Genomic DNA, 16,682 nt, shown 5'->3' with positions numbered 1-16,682 from the left:
TCAGTTCTCTGAATTGTACAGAAAGAGTCGATAAAGGCCTACAAGGAAGAGTGACATGTTTTATCTGTAGGGTTTTTCTTACTCTAAGCTTCATGTTTTATAAAGCACACAAGACAAGAGTAATGTAACATGCATGAACACATGCTAAAACACATAGTGATGTGCCAGCCTGGACCAGACGGTTAATGTCAGTAAAAAAAATAATTCCAGATGGATTCCTTTTTCCTTTGACCTTGCTGTTTGCTTTCATCATGATTGGTCTTACCTCTTCATGTGTGTACTGAAAGATAAAAAGGATACAGCTCAGATGTAAATCTGATATGTGGCGACAACAGATGCTATAGTGAAAGCAGAACTCTGATATGAAAGCAAATAGTCAAAGTTGCATGTCAAAGAGATAGTGATGTTAAAGTCTGTTGAAGCATGATGGAAAGAAGTTGTGAAATTAATAATAAAGGTGGGAAGAGAAATATTATAACAGAGACTAAGTTCAGTAAATACAGAGTATTTAAAATTATTGTATATTTGTAATAATAATAATAATTAAGCAATAAACATTTAACCAAATATATAGTTACAAATACATAAATAAACCATATTGTATGATTCATTAGACTAATAGTGAGCTGTTTAAATCTGTAGTACCTGAGAAATTAGCATTTGCATTTACTTATCATATTTATATGTATAGATGTTTTTATATTTATATTTCTAGATAGACACAGATTTTAGATCTGTAACTCTGTAACTCTCCGGTTTTTCTCCTAGGATGGAACAAGCGTGTGGATTATGAACCTGGAACAGGCAGCAAGCAGCTCTTTTCCAAGATGCACCTGGAGACCTGTGATGGCCCTTTATCTTCAGTGCGGGCCATGGTGGAACTACAGACCAGCCATATTGGGAAGGGCTGTGACAGAGAGACCTATTCTGAGAAGTCTCTGCAAAAGCTCTGCGGTAAAAACAACTCAAGCAAAAATCTTTTATCAGTCAGTCCAGGTGTAACAAGGAGTCAGAAACGGTCGGATCCATATGCAGAGGTTTATTAAAGATGAATGAAACTGCATAATGTTAAATGTAATTTTAGCAAATCACATAATGAATGTCCACTTGACATACAATAGATTATAATGCTGTGATGTCCAAATGCACTTGCAGTTTTAATGTTGATTTTTAATTTATTTTGACTACATAGTATAGAATTGTAATATCTGCGATTTATCAGTTAGGAGTCATAACATTAAAATAATAATTGTTCTCTATATGGGAATTTTTTTTTTTTTATATCAGTTCATTCCTGCAATTCACCTAACCATATCTCAAGATTTTATTCCAAATATTGCATGTTCAACACACTTTTCAATGGGTCATAAAAAATGTTCAGCTATCTCAATAAATCAGTCATTTTAATCTGATGAAAGACTCTTTGAAACTGATGCATTATGAAGTCAGAGCCACTCTGGCACATGATTGTGGAGTGATTAAAGCTCTGACTGATTTGTGAAGCATTAAGTGTGTTGATCTTTTTACCGTCTTGGCTCTCTCTCAGTAATAGTAACTTCCCTTGTTGATGTCAGTTATTTGTTTTCCATCCACTTTGTGCAGTTAACAGAAATCAGTGTTTATTGTTTATTTTTGAAAGTGTTTCTGAAACAGACATCAAAGTTCCCAACTAAATATGATTTTTTTTAGAAGCACACCCAAATTATATAGACAGATGTATGTTTTATGGAAAACACAAAGTCCCAATGTGTAACCATTAGTGTGCAACCTTGAAATGCTGACAGTTTATTCTGGACTGGACATTTGATGACAAGAGCCGCCAGTGAGGCTCATGTAGGGCTAGAAATTGCTTGCGTAATGTAATCTCATTGACCTGTACCTTTATGGTATTTCTGGAAATGGAAGGGCTCAGACGCTCACTTAGAGTCTGGTGGTGAATTTATTGTCCAATATCGATTGGCAGAAATAAATATTGCATAGCTTAAAAGCAGCATCGCTGCCATATTCTCTCCCGCTTCTGTCTCTCTTTGGGCCTGTTGAGAAGAGAGTGATGTGGAGCTGTGGAATGAGAACACGTTGCTCTGACATCGCTGCTGCTCATCGCTCATTCTGTCCCTCTGTACTGGCCGTCCTGTCAACCCTGAGTAAGAAAAAAAGATTCAGTATCCTCCAGTACTCCCGAATAAAACATGCAGAGAGAGGCATGGGAGCGTGGGAGGGAGGGAGGACGACAGGAGGCTAATCAAAGATTGATAGGTGGCGCTGCTCTTGCATATTTAGGACATCCATGCTAGACTTGTCCTCAAAACGAGTATGAACACAATTAGTTATATCTCAAATTTCTTTTTTAAAGGGATAGTTCATATATTCATAACATATGCTTCCTAACTGATGAGGAAGCCATGATCACCCTAGCTTACCATGCCAGAGTGTTGCTAGGCCACATCCAACAGCTATGACTTATATGAGATGCTTGCTTTCAGAAATATATTTCAGTCAGGGTTGAAAGGTAGAATGTAACTTGCTTTTCATCTCTAATTTGATTTGAAGTGTGCTGTATGCACAGTATATTCGAATGCCAGGGCAACTAACATGATTTTAACTCTTTATGACAGACAGCTTGTAATTTTTCATCGCTGCCTCTTGCCGTAACCTGAACTAACCTCTGTGCTTTTATCTCCGCAGGAGCAGCCTCGGGCAGCACAGACCTTCTCCCGGCGCCTAGCGCATCCACCAATTGGACGGCTTCCTTGTTGACAGACAACGGCCGAGACAGTGACCTCATCTTCAGATTTGATGGACGACAGGCAGCCAATATCCCAGAGTGGGTCGTGCCACAGAACCTGACCGATCAGTTTACCATAGCAACATGGATGAAGCACGGGCCAAGTCCTGGACTGAGAGCCGAGAAGGAGACATTGCTGTGTAATTCTGATAAAACTGGTGAGCTATGGTGACTCAGTAGACATGTGTTAAACCTTTAAGAGGGACAGAGTCTCTCTCTCTCTCTCTCTCTCTCTCTCTCTCTCTCTCTCTCTCTCTCTCTATATATATATATATATATATATATATATTAGGGATGCACGATATTGGATTTTGGCCGATATTCGATATGCCGATATTTTCTAAATAATTTTGGCCGATGCCGATACCGATATCGATATATATACAAATATATACTGATATATTTAAACTTTAATTTTACTGAAGAGAAATCCATGTATCTCTTCTGTACTGATTCTACCATCAATTTATTATTTTACAAATGTAGACAGACATTCACATCTGAAAAACAGGTCAATTATTTCACTTGGAGAATATCGGTTTGGCTCATCGGCAGAATTATTCATATCGGCCGATACCGATAATTGTCATTTTAAGCTTTTATCGGCCGATACCGATGTTGTGCCGATATTATCGTGCATCCCTAATATATATATATATATATACTCAGTTTTTTAGTAAATAGTGCTAAGACATTTAAGATTATGTCTACACTTTCCTCATCTGGTGATCAAACCACAATTGAAAATTGAAAAAAGTTGTATCAGTACCAGACGATGGCCAGCAGCATTAGGGAGAGAGATTAAGACTATGGATTGGATCTGGATTAAAGAGTGTTTCAGAACACAATTCTCTGAGGTTAAAGGGAAACTCTTGTCAGGAAGAAATGCAGCGTGACTGTCAGCAGCCAGTTCTCTGGGACCGAGTGGCTCTGATGGGGGCCAAATGCTTGGCAGGGCTCTTTGAGTTCATTGATCCCAGGAGTCATGTTGAGTGGGTGTGAGACTTAATCAATTCAACATGCACTAAAGGCAGTCGCACGAGAGACATCGGGCAGCGCCGCAGAGGCAGCGGTGAGGTGAGTGGAGAGGGGCGCCATGTGGAGGAGACGTGGCAGCCACTTTGATCAATGAGAGGTTTCGGAGAAAGCCTGAAAGCAGTCTAGTCTTGCTCAGAGTGAGACACGTGATGGAGAGTGAAACGTGTTGGTAACACAGAAGAAAGCGCTTTAACACGAGTCTCAGATTGAATGGTAGCTCTCTCAAGCGCATCCTGTTTGGACTTAGCATTGTTTTAAGATGACACTTAGTTTGTAATGAAGGTAAAAGAAAAGAAAAAACAGGTAATACCATCTTAAAGTCAAAAAGGTTTTTTGCTGGTAGGTAGTTGTCACCATCTTAGCCAAGGTGGTTAACCAGCTCTAACAGCCCGACAAAAAAATGACATTTTGGCTGATACCATTAACCAGATAGCTACTGTATATAAAAAATTAATAATAATATAAATAAATAAACTGAAATTGCTTTGAACGGAAATTGCTTTGTATGTTACATACTGTATCATATATAATTAGTATAATAAGTATAATTTGATTTAGAAAAATAAATCAAATAATCTTATTATTATCAATGTTGTGCTAAACACTTTTTTTTAGGATTATCTGATGAACAGAAAGTTCAAAATAACAGCATTAATTAAAAAAAAAAAAAAAAAAAAAAAAAACTTGTAATTATGTTAGACTTGTATATGATTTGTCAATTCATTCATTCTTTCAAAGAGTAAAAAGTGCACATTTTCAGATAGTTTTTAGATTCATTCCTGACTGGAATGATTTCCTTTAGAGTTTCTGCAGAACCACATTATCTCTTCAGTTCTCTCCGTGTCAGATCTCCTTTTTTGTAGCGTAATTTTTATGACTCAGACTTGTATAACAGTCTGGAGTTTTTCTAACATGACTGTGCAGTTCAGACAAGCTCTCGGAGCGAGGCATGGAAATCTATAAATGTACAGTTAATCTTTAGACAACATGACATTCTAGCTTTGACAACCATTGTGAGTGATTTGTAGAAAAGTTATTTTACAAAAAACATATCACTTATATGCCCTGTCTGGCATAATCTTTTTTACGCATTTACAGTAAGGCTTTTTCTGTGTTTTCTTTTTGCAGAGATGAACAGGCATCATTACTCTCTGTACGTCCATAATTGCCGGCTGGTGTTTCTTCTGAGGCGAGACTTTATTCAGCTGGACTCCTTCAGGCCGGCAGAGTTCCACTGGAGACTGGAGCAGGTGAGGAGCCCCCGGGGCACCTGTCAGACATGCACGTCAACATCACAACCAGCCCTCTGATAAACAGGACAGAAAAAATTCCACACAGATTGGGCTCCATTTATAGTAATCATATGTGAAGTGAAGTTTGCTCTGTATAATTTTCAATTACCTTTTTTTGAATTATTCATTATCCACGTGATTTTTCCATTGCGACGAGTGATCTGTCTCTGGTAAAATGATTATTATCAGAAGGACAAATTGGAAAGCCCACATAAAGACAGAACACACGTTTACTCTCCCAGTGCCTATTCGGCTCATTATACAGCTTGTTTGTGTTTGGAAAAACCTTAATTTTCTAAAATTTTCAGCATTGCCCTTGGCTAATGTTGAGTGCAGACTAATCTTTTGATTGAGAACATGAAATGGGCTTTATATTTGTGTAACCGTGCCTCTCAGTGCTTGCCAAGGGGAACGGAGAGCCCAGGTGAGACATGTGTAATCAGTATAAAAAGCTCTCTACAGCAATGACCTCTTGCAGGGAACATGATGATAGTCTTTTGCCCACACCAGTCCTTAACAGCAAATTACATGCACATACACATTCTCACATCCAAGACGCGCACTAGCATACGTAAGTGCAACATCTCTGATCTTTCTGAGCTGCTGTTAATGTATGCGTATCTATTGAGTAAACACCCCATATATATGTCGTTGAAAGACTTTTTTGTCCTTTTCACATGCACAGAACAGGTCGTTGGCTAAGAGGACTTTTGATCAATAGTCTAGATCAATTACTGTAAGTAGGTCTCTTGAGTCCAGAAACTTGTGTGCGCCACATTTTTTTTTACAGACGTTTTGATTAGCCAAACTATGATGTGTGAAATTTGGCCGCGAGAGTAATATTACATTTCATTTCTGACTGTAGCAGTTGTCCACCGTAGTGGTGAAAGATCTGCACTTGTAGCCGAAAGCTCACACATTTGAGTCCCTCATAGGACGAGACGTGAGCTTTGGTTGTTGTGCCCTTGAGCGAGACACTTAACCTCAGGTCACTCGAGGAGAATTGATCCTGTAAAGGGGTGTTCACACAGACAGCGATTTGCAGTGACAAAGCAATGGGAAGTCATTGATTTTTTGCTGCCATTGGAGGCAACACAAACAACAAAGACTCTTAGAGATACTGAAATTCAACATTATCCAAATATTCTGTGATGTGTTTTGCCTCGTTACAGTTTAGCTGTTAATTGCTACCAAAAGAAAAGCTACTTGGCAACCCTATATATATATATATATATATACATATATATATATATATATATATATATATATATATATATATATATATATATATATATATACATATATATATATATATATATATATATATATATATATATATATATATATATATATAGATAGATAGATAGATAGATAGATAGATAGATAGATAGATAGATAGATAGATAGATAGATCTATAACATATTGACCAATAACATATTGATCAATTTTCCTTCCAATATCTCTCTGATACCTATATACACTGCAGTTTAGGTTTTTGTTCTGTATGTTATTTATTTATTCATTTTTAGTAATTTTTTTTGAAACCAGTAATTTTATTCAACATTAAATTAATCAAAATTGATAGTGAAGATGTTTATAATGTAAAAAAAAAAAGAAGAAAAAGACCTGAAAAAAAGATTCACTGTTTCAACAAAATATTAAGCATTACATAGATAGATAATAAATAGACATGTTTCTTGAACACCAAATCAGAATATTATGATTTGTGAAGGATCATGTGACATTAAAGACTAGATTAATTACAGGAATAAATTACATTTTAAAATACAGTTAAATAGACCGTTATTTTAAATTGCAATAGGGATGCTCCGATTGATTTCTTTGGGGAGATCAGTGGTCTCTATAGAGACTGACATGAGAGGTTTGGCATGACATGTAGTGGCATCATCTCAATCTCTTTCTTGCGCAGGTAAAATAATTATAATGCTGAAGCTGAGGTACAATTCATATTCCTTTATTAAATAACTTACAAAGTCATTTGAAAACTTTATGTATTCCACAAACAGCATGTGAGTGAATCACCGCACGCTCTCTCTTTTTCCTTCTAAAAATGTGCGAATGGCTTCTATCATCACATCGCATCTGCACTATAAGTGAGCTGCACAGTTGACACAGGAATTGTCACTTCCAGAATCAAGGCAGTGTCGCATCGTCACTAAAGTTTTTGAATTTGCATTTCCTTTTAAGTCTTGCCAGTGTTTAAACCATTCAGTACTCGCACTCTCCTAGAGACAGTGCACTCATGCACACTCGAAGCACACACACATAAGGCCGCCACGCATACAGCTCACAAAATCAGGCTTGTGCTGTGTGTGAGCTACTGTGCAGCAATTGTAAAAATCTTAAAAACAAAAATGCACTGCATGATCAAATAATTAGGTGAGATGATTGTTTATTTTTGAAAAATATCAACAGCAACAAAAAAGCCCCCTTCCAATCCTCAAATTAAAAAAAAAAATACCTTCCACAGGAGTCACCTAAGACGGGAATTCCCCCATTTGCGAAAAAAGGAAATTCAGGCCATGCTTAATGATAAAAAGAAGGCTTCAAAAAGATTGATTAATTAATAATTGATCATCTCCAAAAGAAACCTGATAGGAGCACCCTTTAATTGTAATAATATTTCACAATATTCCTGTTTTACTGTATTTACAAAAGCATAATATAACAAACTCATGTGCATTCCTAGTTTTTAGATATTTTAAGTATATAGTCATAATTTGTGTGTGTTTTTAACCAGCATATAATTATTCCAGAGAGGCTTAGAAGCCATGTTGGCTGCAATTCTTGTGACAACAAACAATAAGCTCAGTCTGACGAGTGGTTCTGCCTCAGTGATCTTGACGGCTAAACTTAGTTTGTTACAGGTCAGTGGGAAAATGAGCTCCTTTCAGAACTTCAGCTCCTTTCCTTTGGTCAGGCAGAGCCCAGCCAGGTGACGAGGAACACAGGTAAACAATATTAGGTCAGTCGAAAGGCTGCCATAAAACAATGTCAGCTGCAGCTACAATCCTGTCAACATCCACCACATGAAACTGCAGAGAAAAAAAGGCTCCACACAGCTGTTGGTTTGTGTTTTGCCGATATGCTGTGATATTCTCTCTGTCTTTTTTTGTACATTTATCTTTCGTGACCACTTTGTTGATTTTTGTAGGGAAGAGGATTTCTTTGCATCTGATATCTGCTTGCAAATGAAAGCGTGTGAAAATGGAGAGAGTGTGAGAGAAGGTGTGAATGTGCTCGTTTACACTTCAGTGCGTTTTCTCTCTTCCTGTTTTCCCTGCCATGTACCAGCATGGTTTGATAATGGTGTCTCTCCAGCTTGGAGGCAGTAAACAGAATATGCTTGCCTTGATCTCAGAGCACAGCACAACTCTGTTCCCGGCATAAGACACATCTGTTTTTCTTTCTTTTCTCTCTACCCTCCCTCTGACTACTTGCCACTGATACCTAAACAACAATATTCTGTTGTAAATGGCACCATAGTTTGGCTTTTAACTTTAATCCCAACAAACAAAGTTTTGACTCTTCTGCATAGTGTCTCGTCCAATTTTCAGCTTGGTTGGGCCAAGTGCAGCCTATTTAGCTAGGAAAAAACTGAAAAAGTGACCAGTGTGGTGGTGGTGTTGTTGATTTGTGACATTTAGGGGTCGGTTGTACTGCACTGCAGTATTGTAGATAATTGTATTCTGCAAGGATGCATAATGCTACATATAAATGCAGGGTTTCCAAAATGCATCATAGAAAAGTTTCTTGAGCACAAAATCAGAATGTGAGAAAGTAAGAAATTCAGATTACTTAAGGCGCTTTTGTCAGCTGAGTAGAAGGATGTGAATATGTTTGTGTCAGTCAGGCCCTGTTGACAAGTCTGTAAGGAAGTAAGGAAGATGCTGTGGTATTTCTGTCACTATGTGCTGATCTAAGGCACCTGTGGAAGATTTGATTGACGCTGCCATCTCCACCCCAGCCTGCGGCAATGTGAGTGTCATGTTCTATTAAGCACCCAACACTGATCTATTAAAATAGCTTTGTGGTGATAGCACGGCAGACACAGTTTAGGTTGGAGAGTGAGAGAGAGAGAGAAAAGACTGGGTGTTGGCTGTTGGGCATCTAATCCAAATGCTGCTCTTTGCAGTCTCATCAGCACTCTGAGAGGACACTCAATGGCTTCCGCTGCAACTCCATTTAGCCCTATCGATTTTGCAATCTTCCTCACACCTGCCTCTTTAGCTTTTTTCTCCCCTCTTTTCGTTGAGATGGAAAGAATGATGGAGAGGGAGGGAGTGATGCCAAGTGAGAGGAGGGAAAAACTTGATTGGGGGTTATTCTGAACTATTTGTCTTTTTTATTGCTCACTTACGAACTTTGTTCCTCTTTGTCTCTCCATTTCTACTAGCATGGATTAGAGGTTTTCAGTCTAATGGATACTAGATTATTGTTGTTTAAAGGAATAGTTAAACTAAAAAAAAAATATGTGTTGTCATATGTCTTTTTCCAAACCTGTATTCTGTCATTAGGAAAAAATTTTTAAAAAATAAATCTTTTTTCCATCTACAGTGAGATCTGTACAGCTTAAAAAGCACCAAAAGCACTATACAATTATTTAGATGTAGTTCATATGATTTCATGAGGTATGTGTGAGGAACAGATCAACATTTAAAAGGGTTTGTCCACCTAAAAACGAAGATTCTGTCATTTATTCACCATCACATCATTCCAAATCTGTATGACTTTCTTTTTTCTGTGAAACACCAAAGGATGCATTTAAAAATGAACTGTCTGTCTGTCTGTCTGTGTGTGTGTGTGTGTGTGTGACATATCAGGACACAACTCTGTATAATGACATGGGTATATCCCATGTCTCCATTTTTTAAAACGCTTATAAATCATACAGAAATAGTTTTTTTTTCTTTTTTTGAGAAAGTAAAAATGCACAAAGTTTCCTGTGAGGGTTAGGTGTAGGGTTGGTGTAGGGCCATAGAATATACAGTTTGTACAGTATAAAAACCATTACGCCCATGGGATGTCCCCATTTTTCACAAAAACAAACGTGTGTGTGTGTGTGTGTGTGTGTTTCCATATTGTTTTCACTGTTTTGATATGTCAGGCCAAAACAAAGGTCATTGCTGGCCAACACTGGGTTAGTGGTGAATAATTATTTAAATTTTGCTATGGTTTCTCACACCTCTTTTATGGGTTCATGAAACATGCAACAATATGATGCAAACATTATCATATTGCCTCTTTAAGCTGTTTTTTTTTTTTGTTTTTTTTTTTTGTTCTTGCATCACAAACTTACTGTATCTGTTCCAAAGTAAAATAACAGCAGGTTTGAAAGAATTAATAATAGAAATACATTTTTGGATAAACTTTGGATTTTGAGAAACTTTGGAATAATGGTTTTGATCTGATCCCCAATCCCCTGTGGCAGTGCACAAAGTTCATCTGGTGTTTTAAGCAAGGGCATGGCTTTATCTATTAAAAGGAGCAATGCACTCACCGTTTCTTTGAATTAAAGCTATACGTTTTTTTATATAATTTTTTTCTACAATGGTCATTAAACAGACACATGGACTGATGAGCTCTCGACAGATCTATGAAAACATTGGTTAAGATGTAAGGCAGATCATCCTTTAATGGTTCTTTAAACACTGACCTTAATCGATATTCAAAGATTTGTTTGCATCGACCCTTCTGCTCATTGATCGGAGGTGTGTGTGCATGTACCGAGGGTCCATGCGAAGCCCACCTCGAACAATCAGTACTAGCTTGGAAAAGGCATGTCTTTTATCCCTGTCTCACTCAGATCATCGACCTGCACCTCTGCGGCAGAAAATACACTCCGTCCTGTCAATATTACATTTATTGTATGCTTATCAACTCACAATTACACGCACCACATCTGTGGCTTCCATCTGCGATGCGCTTAAGACGCTGTATTGTTTTGTGTTAGATGGATTGTGTTCCATGCATGATCACTTACTTGCTTTAATGAATACATGAAGACTTATAATGAGATCTCACATAGGAGAGTGTGCAGCTTATCGAATGCTGTAAAACTTAAACTATAGACAAATAGATGAGTCCCACTGGTGCTTAAAGCTAATATAAACCAGGGAGGAAACATGTATCATTTGATATTTCAGTTACTTACACAGATTTACAGCAAATACACACAAGTATTGTCATGTTTTGCAAAGCCATGTCATAATTTTAAAATATATTTAAAAATAAAGAACAGGTTAAAAAAATGAATTCATTTTAGTAGCAGCTGGTGCACGGAAAGTCGATGGATAATTATTGTTTTTTTTTTACTATAATGTTCCATCCAAAGGCTGTAGGCATTATGAAAGCTCCAATATGTTATGACAGATCGCAAATTGTCTGTATCAGCAAGCATCCTGCTTTCCACCAATGTTTCAATTATTAGCCATTTGTTTGCAGAGTTCCTTCCATTTGATAGTTCTTTTGTAAGAAGTAGTCAGGCCTCCGGGTGGAGAAATATCGCATTCATTGATTGAAAGCCTACAGTCATGGCCAAAAGTATTGGCAGTGACATAAATTTGGGATTTTTCAAGATGTGCTGCTTAAGCTGTTGTGGTGTTCATTCACATTGTTTCTACAAGTATTGGCAGTGACATAATCTAGAAACAATGTGACTGAACCCCACAACAGCTTAAGCAGCAAATCTGGCAAATTTATGTCACTACCAGTACTTTTTGACTATAATAATAAAGTATCAGACTCAAATTGAGGCTTCTGCATTGAACAGTAATCTGTGCTTCATTAAAATCGAATTGTTCATGTAGTATTTGCCATAAACTTCTGATGTTCACTGATTTATATGGACATATTCACTAATGAACAGAACATTTCTGTTATGGATGTTACTTGAATGAACAGCACCATATAAAATTATGTATTAAATATATCTAAACATACATAAAATATGTAATCTATATTTTATTTTGTATTATTTTAGATACATATACTGTACATACATATATGCCTTTTCATTTGCATTCTGCATCATATTTTAGAGGATTATGTGTTCTGTGCCGTCTCAAAGCAAATCGCCATACTTATTGTATATGGCCGCAAAAACACAATGGTGAGATAAATGAAACTCGACACAATGTGAAACGCTTTCTATTAGCATTTAAATGGATTGAAATGTCATTCATGTCTGTACATGTTCTTATTATGCATATACTGTAAATAATAGTGGAAGGAGCGCGGGAATCAGTAGAGTCAGAAAAGTTGCAAAACTATTGTGTTTTCTATTGGCTCTGAGCCTGTATTAGCATTCATGTTCTTTTCATGCCTTGCCATAAAAAAAGCTAAAAAAAAACTATTGTGATGTACCCGAAGGCTGATTTGTGCTGTGAAATAATCACAAGCCTCTGAATAATGCATCTCTGCAGCTTTATTTCCACATTAGCAGAACAAAATTAGCTGGTCCATCAGCACCAGGCACCACTGCCTCCTTTTATGAACATACACCTTTCCACAACTTTTCACCAAAAGCCGCTCATGTGAGTGATAGAGATAGTGAGGGAGAACTTAAAAACCAAATCAGTTTACACCTGATTTTCATCTACAAATTTTCTCCTTTTGCTCCTTTTTTTATTTTTGACATTCCAAATATAACAGCATCAAAATATTCAGCGTCTGATATTCTCTTTCGTGAGTGGAGGGAGGTGTTCCCTCTTTTCTCTTTCCCTCCTACTGTGTTTTGCTTCAAAGTATATGTTGTACTCTGCTCCACAAGGAATATTTCACCTAGACCTCTTGAGACACAAAAAGAATACCAATTCTCTTTTGGCAGCTTCTGATGCACATGTTGAATCTTTCCACACATGTGTTGCTTTTGGAAGTTGAAGGGATTGCTTTGCAATTTTGGTTGACTGAGTGCTGCTTCAAGCCCTCATTCAGGAACAAGGCTGTTTCCCTGCCTCTGAAACTCTTTCTGGCCCACATCGGTCCCAGTGCCATGCCAGTGTAATGGATTTGCATCAATAATGCAGGAGTGATTGGAAAAAAAATTCATGCCGAAAGGTTGCATGTACATTTTAGGAGAAAATATAGGGAGTGATAGATGTAGCGTGCATAGATTTGCGTATGGCTTCAGAAGGCACGATGGAGGAACCAGGGTTTGAATTGGTGCACAAGTAGATATTAAAGTGTGCACATTTTGATGAACTGATGCTGAACTCTACGGCCCCATCAGTCTCAGGCTGAATGGTGAGTCAGAGTCGCTCCTCTATTCCTCTGATGATTTTCAGTGAGTTATTTTCCTGGCTTTCAACCCCACACTTTCGATTACCCCCATCCATTCCTAGCCTCCTCCTCTTCCTTGCTCTAGCCTTTCACACTCCCCGTCCCTCTCTTGAAAAGCGTGCAAAGCACATCAGATCTGGAGGTGTCAAATGAACATCTACATTCACAATGCGAGCCTTAGAGCTCAGTTCCATCGGATCAAAAAAAAAATTGTATAGCTGTTCACATTTGTTGTTTTAAATGTGGCTAATATCAGATTTCCAGTGTGACCAGACCATGGTTCTGAACTTATTTACAAGTGCAAAATAACAATACATACAGGCTTTACAGGTTTTCACAACAAAATCTGTCCAATTGCTTCTCAAACTAGTCCAAAACTAGGGGGTGGGGGTAATTATTTGCGTTAGTGGGGTCGCTTTAACCCACAGAGTTGAAAAAACAACCCACGGCAAAAACTTTATATATAAAATGTGTAGAGTTTGTGTGGAATACTTATGGGGGAGGGAATGTGGGGAAGTTGTCGCCTAGTGGTTAGAGAGTTTGTGGTTAGAGAGTTTGACTCCTAACCCTAAGGTTGTGGATTCGAGTCTCAACAGTACAGTACAGAGTACAGTACAGAGACCCATTTCAGAAATGTGCGTGGTGCTGTTGGAATAAAAACAAGCATTGACTAGAGTGGCCGCAATCAGCTTCAGTGGCCGTGTCACAGTCACACTGCACTGTAGACGTGTGTAGTGTAAATTGTCTAAGCATTAGTGGTGGGGAAAGCCCCTTATAGTGGAGAGCAGCCACGTGTGAAGTGTTTCTTAGAGGTTAAAGTACATTGCAGAATTATCACAAAACTTTTTACATGTGCCATGTGACTTGTAAATGTGAGGAATAAAAACGATTCCATTGCAGTTTTTGCGAGTTATTCCTTTTTCGCATTGCCTGAAAATCACCTCATGCGAGCATAAAAACTTTTGGTTGCACTTTATTTTACAGTACGTGTACTAAATGTACTTACAGTGTATTTATCTAAGAAAGTTCTGGTAATAAAAGGTAACTACATGGAGTAGGGTTAGGTTTAGGGTTAGGTTCAGGGTTAGTACCTAGTTATTACATAGTTATTGTAATTACTATAATAAGTGCATAGTATGTACATGAGGAACATGACTGTAAAATAAAGTGCTACCAAAATTTTAGCAGATATATGGACATTTTTGCAAAATTGATATGTTTCCGTTAGGCGTGTTTTCAATTCTCTATTTCAATTTGCGCAATTTGAAGGCTAATGGAAACCTGCCTACTATCATGAGAAAAACTGATCTGAGTCACAAATGAGCAAAACATTTTTTTGGGGGGGGACACATTTACTTACAGTGTGAACATAGCCTTTGATAAAACAGCTGGTGTCTGAGGTCAACAGCAGTATTTCTGCGATGCGAAAATGGCTCAGACTTAAACTCACATTAGAAATAAAAGCTAAAATGGCACAGGGTTGGGAATAAAAAAGCTTTCTGAGAGACTGGGATGATGCAGAGACTTTGAAGTCTCTGAAAAGGTTGCACGAAGCCATCGGCAACCAGCCTACATGTTTTACGCACATCAACACTCTTTGATTTCTCTTTTTGTGTTTGAAAAAATGCGCAGGAGAACAACAACTGCTTATTATGATGTTTCATAATTGAAAGCTGGAGTTTGAATTTGTTCTTTCACTGTAGAATGAGCTCAAATTTTCCTTCAGAGACTGTCTCTGTGTCCAACAGTATTGAATTTCTAAACAGGCATGTGCCTTTGAGACGGTCCCAAGCTCATTAGCTGAGTATTTTATTGTCTCATTATGTTGTTTATGAGATTAAAAAATGCACAAAGAAGTGCATACGCAAACACGCACTCGTGCAACTTGCTCAAAGTTTCTCCCTCACACATGCCCCCTAGGGAAAGACACACAGACCCGAGTGTGTCATTATTGACATACTAATGAGTTAGCAGCCGTGTGGCAAACTGCAGGGCTGCCAATGCTCACTACTGTGCGGGGAGAATATCTACTTTTTTATTAAACAGCCCAGTGGGAGACTCACTACTTTCACACCCACAGCAAGCAACCTAACTGACAGCCTTTAGATGTCAACATGTCAAAATGTGCATTCAAGTGCAATGAAATAGTTTTCTTTAAAATCTCTCTGCATGTGTCAGTTACCGAAAGTACCATGAAATGAATGTGCTTTTTGTCAATGGTGCAGTGTTAATGGTCAGTCTATTTTTTTCACAAGCACAATGCCAATGACATGTATATGAACATGCAATTTTATGTATATTAATCTTTAGCTTACATAAAATTACCATGGTATGGCTGTAATTATTTGGGTATGTACTATGATAGTCGCATGGTATTTTTTGACGTGTCATGCTAATATAATTGCATGATCATTTAACCATAAAAACGGTATGTGAATGTGAATAAAAATGTTTCATGTTTTACATGTTTCATGATAATTCCATCATAGCGCTTACAAAAATGAATCATGGAACTAGTATGGTATATTTTACATGTTACCATGGTAATTCCAGGATATTTTGGACATATACCATGGTATTCTTAAAAAGTACGATTGAGTACTATAAAAATGGTGCGTATAAGTACAATAGTATTACTATCTGATTTGTACTGACTTTGAAACCTTGTACTGTAAATACCTTGATATACACACCCAAAATGTACCCGAAAATACCACGGTGCTACCATAGTATTTTGGTACATATGCAATGGTAATTGGCTGCAAATAGATTCATTTACACAGTGTAGGCTCCAAATTGGGAAGCTTAGGAGAGGTCACTCTTTAGTTGACTTTTTTCCCCGGAGGGCACAGTCTAATTCCTGCTCTAATTACTCACTCTGTCAGCCTGTAATTTATAGTCACCTTCCAGAGCACCGCAGGCCCGTCGCCACCTCTGTTAGCATGCCTGCCACCGAACAAACAACATCCGCAAAATACATTCACCACTACACACAGCAAGATCTGTCGGATTTCAGTCAAAACACTTGTGTCTTAATTGTAATCGAATGCTGCCACACTGGTCACCGTATTTTCCATGAGTGATGTGTTTGTGTGATTGGCTCTTTAGGTCTGTGTTTGTGGTGCTTAGCTGTATTCATTTTTTAATTGTGGCCACGGCATGAATAAATTCACTTGATAAACAACGTATAAACATAGACTTGCAATCTTGCTCCAAACGGCCTATAATGAATACTGAGAAAGTCATAGAGACACCATGAAGGACG

The 16,682-nt window shown here is 37.7% G+C and overlaps 1 protein-coding gene across 1 annotated transcript in view; it reads left to right on the top strand.

The window, feature by feature from the left end:
- The window catches only part of LOC113120445 (calsyntenin-2-like), a 91,906-nt gene that overhangs the window by 50,444 nt on the left and 24,780 nt on the right, over positions 1–16,682 (top strand). Inside the window, exons 5-7 of the mRNA XM_026290259.1 lie at positions 769–954; positions 2,686–2,943; positions 4,952–5,073. Of these exons, the coding sequence (XP_026146044.1) occupies positions 769–954; positions 2,686–2,943; positions 4,952–5,073 (566 nt within the window). The remainder of the gene's footprint in view (positions 1–768; positions 955–2,685; positions 2,944–4,951; positions 5,074–16,682) is intronic.

Source organism: Carassius auratus, chromosome 2 (assembly GCF_003368295.1).
Source record: "Carassius auratus strain Wakin chromosome 2, ASM336829v1, whole genome shotgun sequence".
Classification (NCBI taxonomy): Eukaryota; Metazoa; Chordata; class Actinopteri; order Cypriniformes; family Cyprinidae; genus Carassius; species Carassius auratus.
This window is presented reverse-complemented; position numbering and strand designations above follow the sequence as displayed.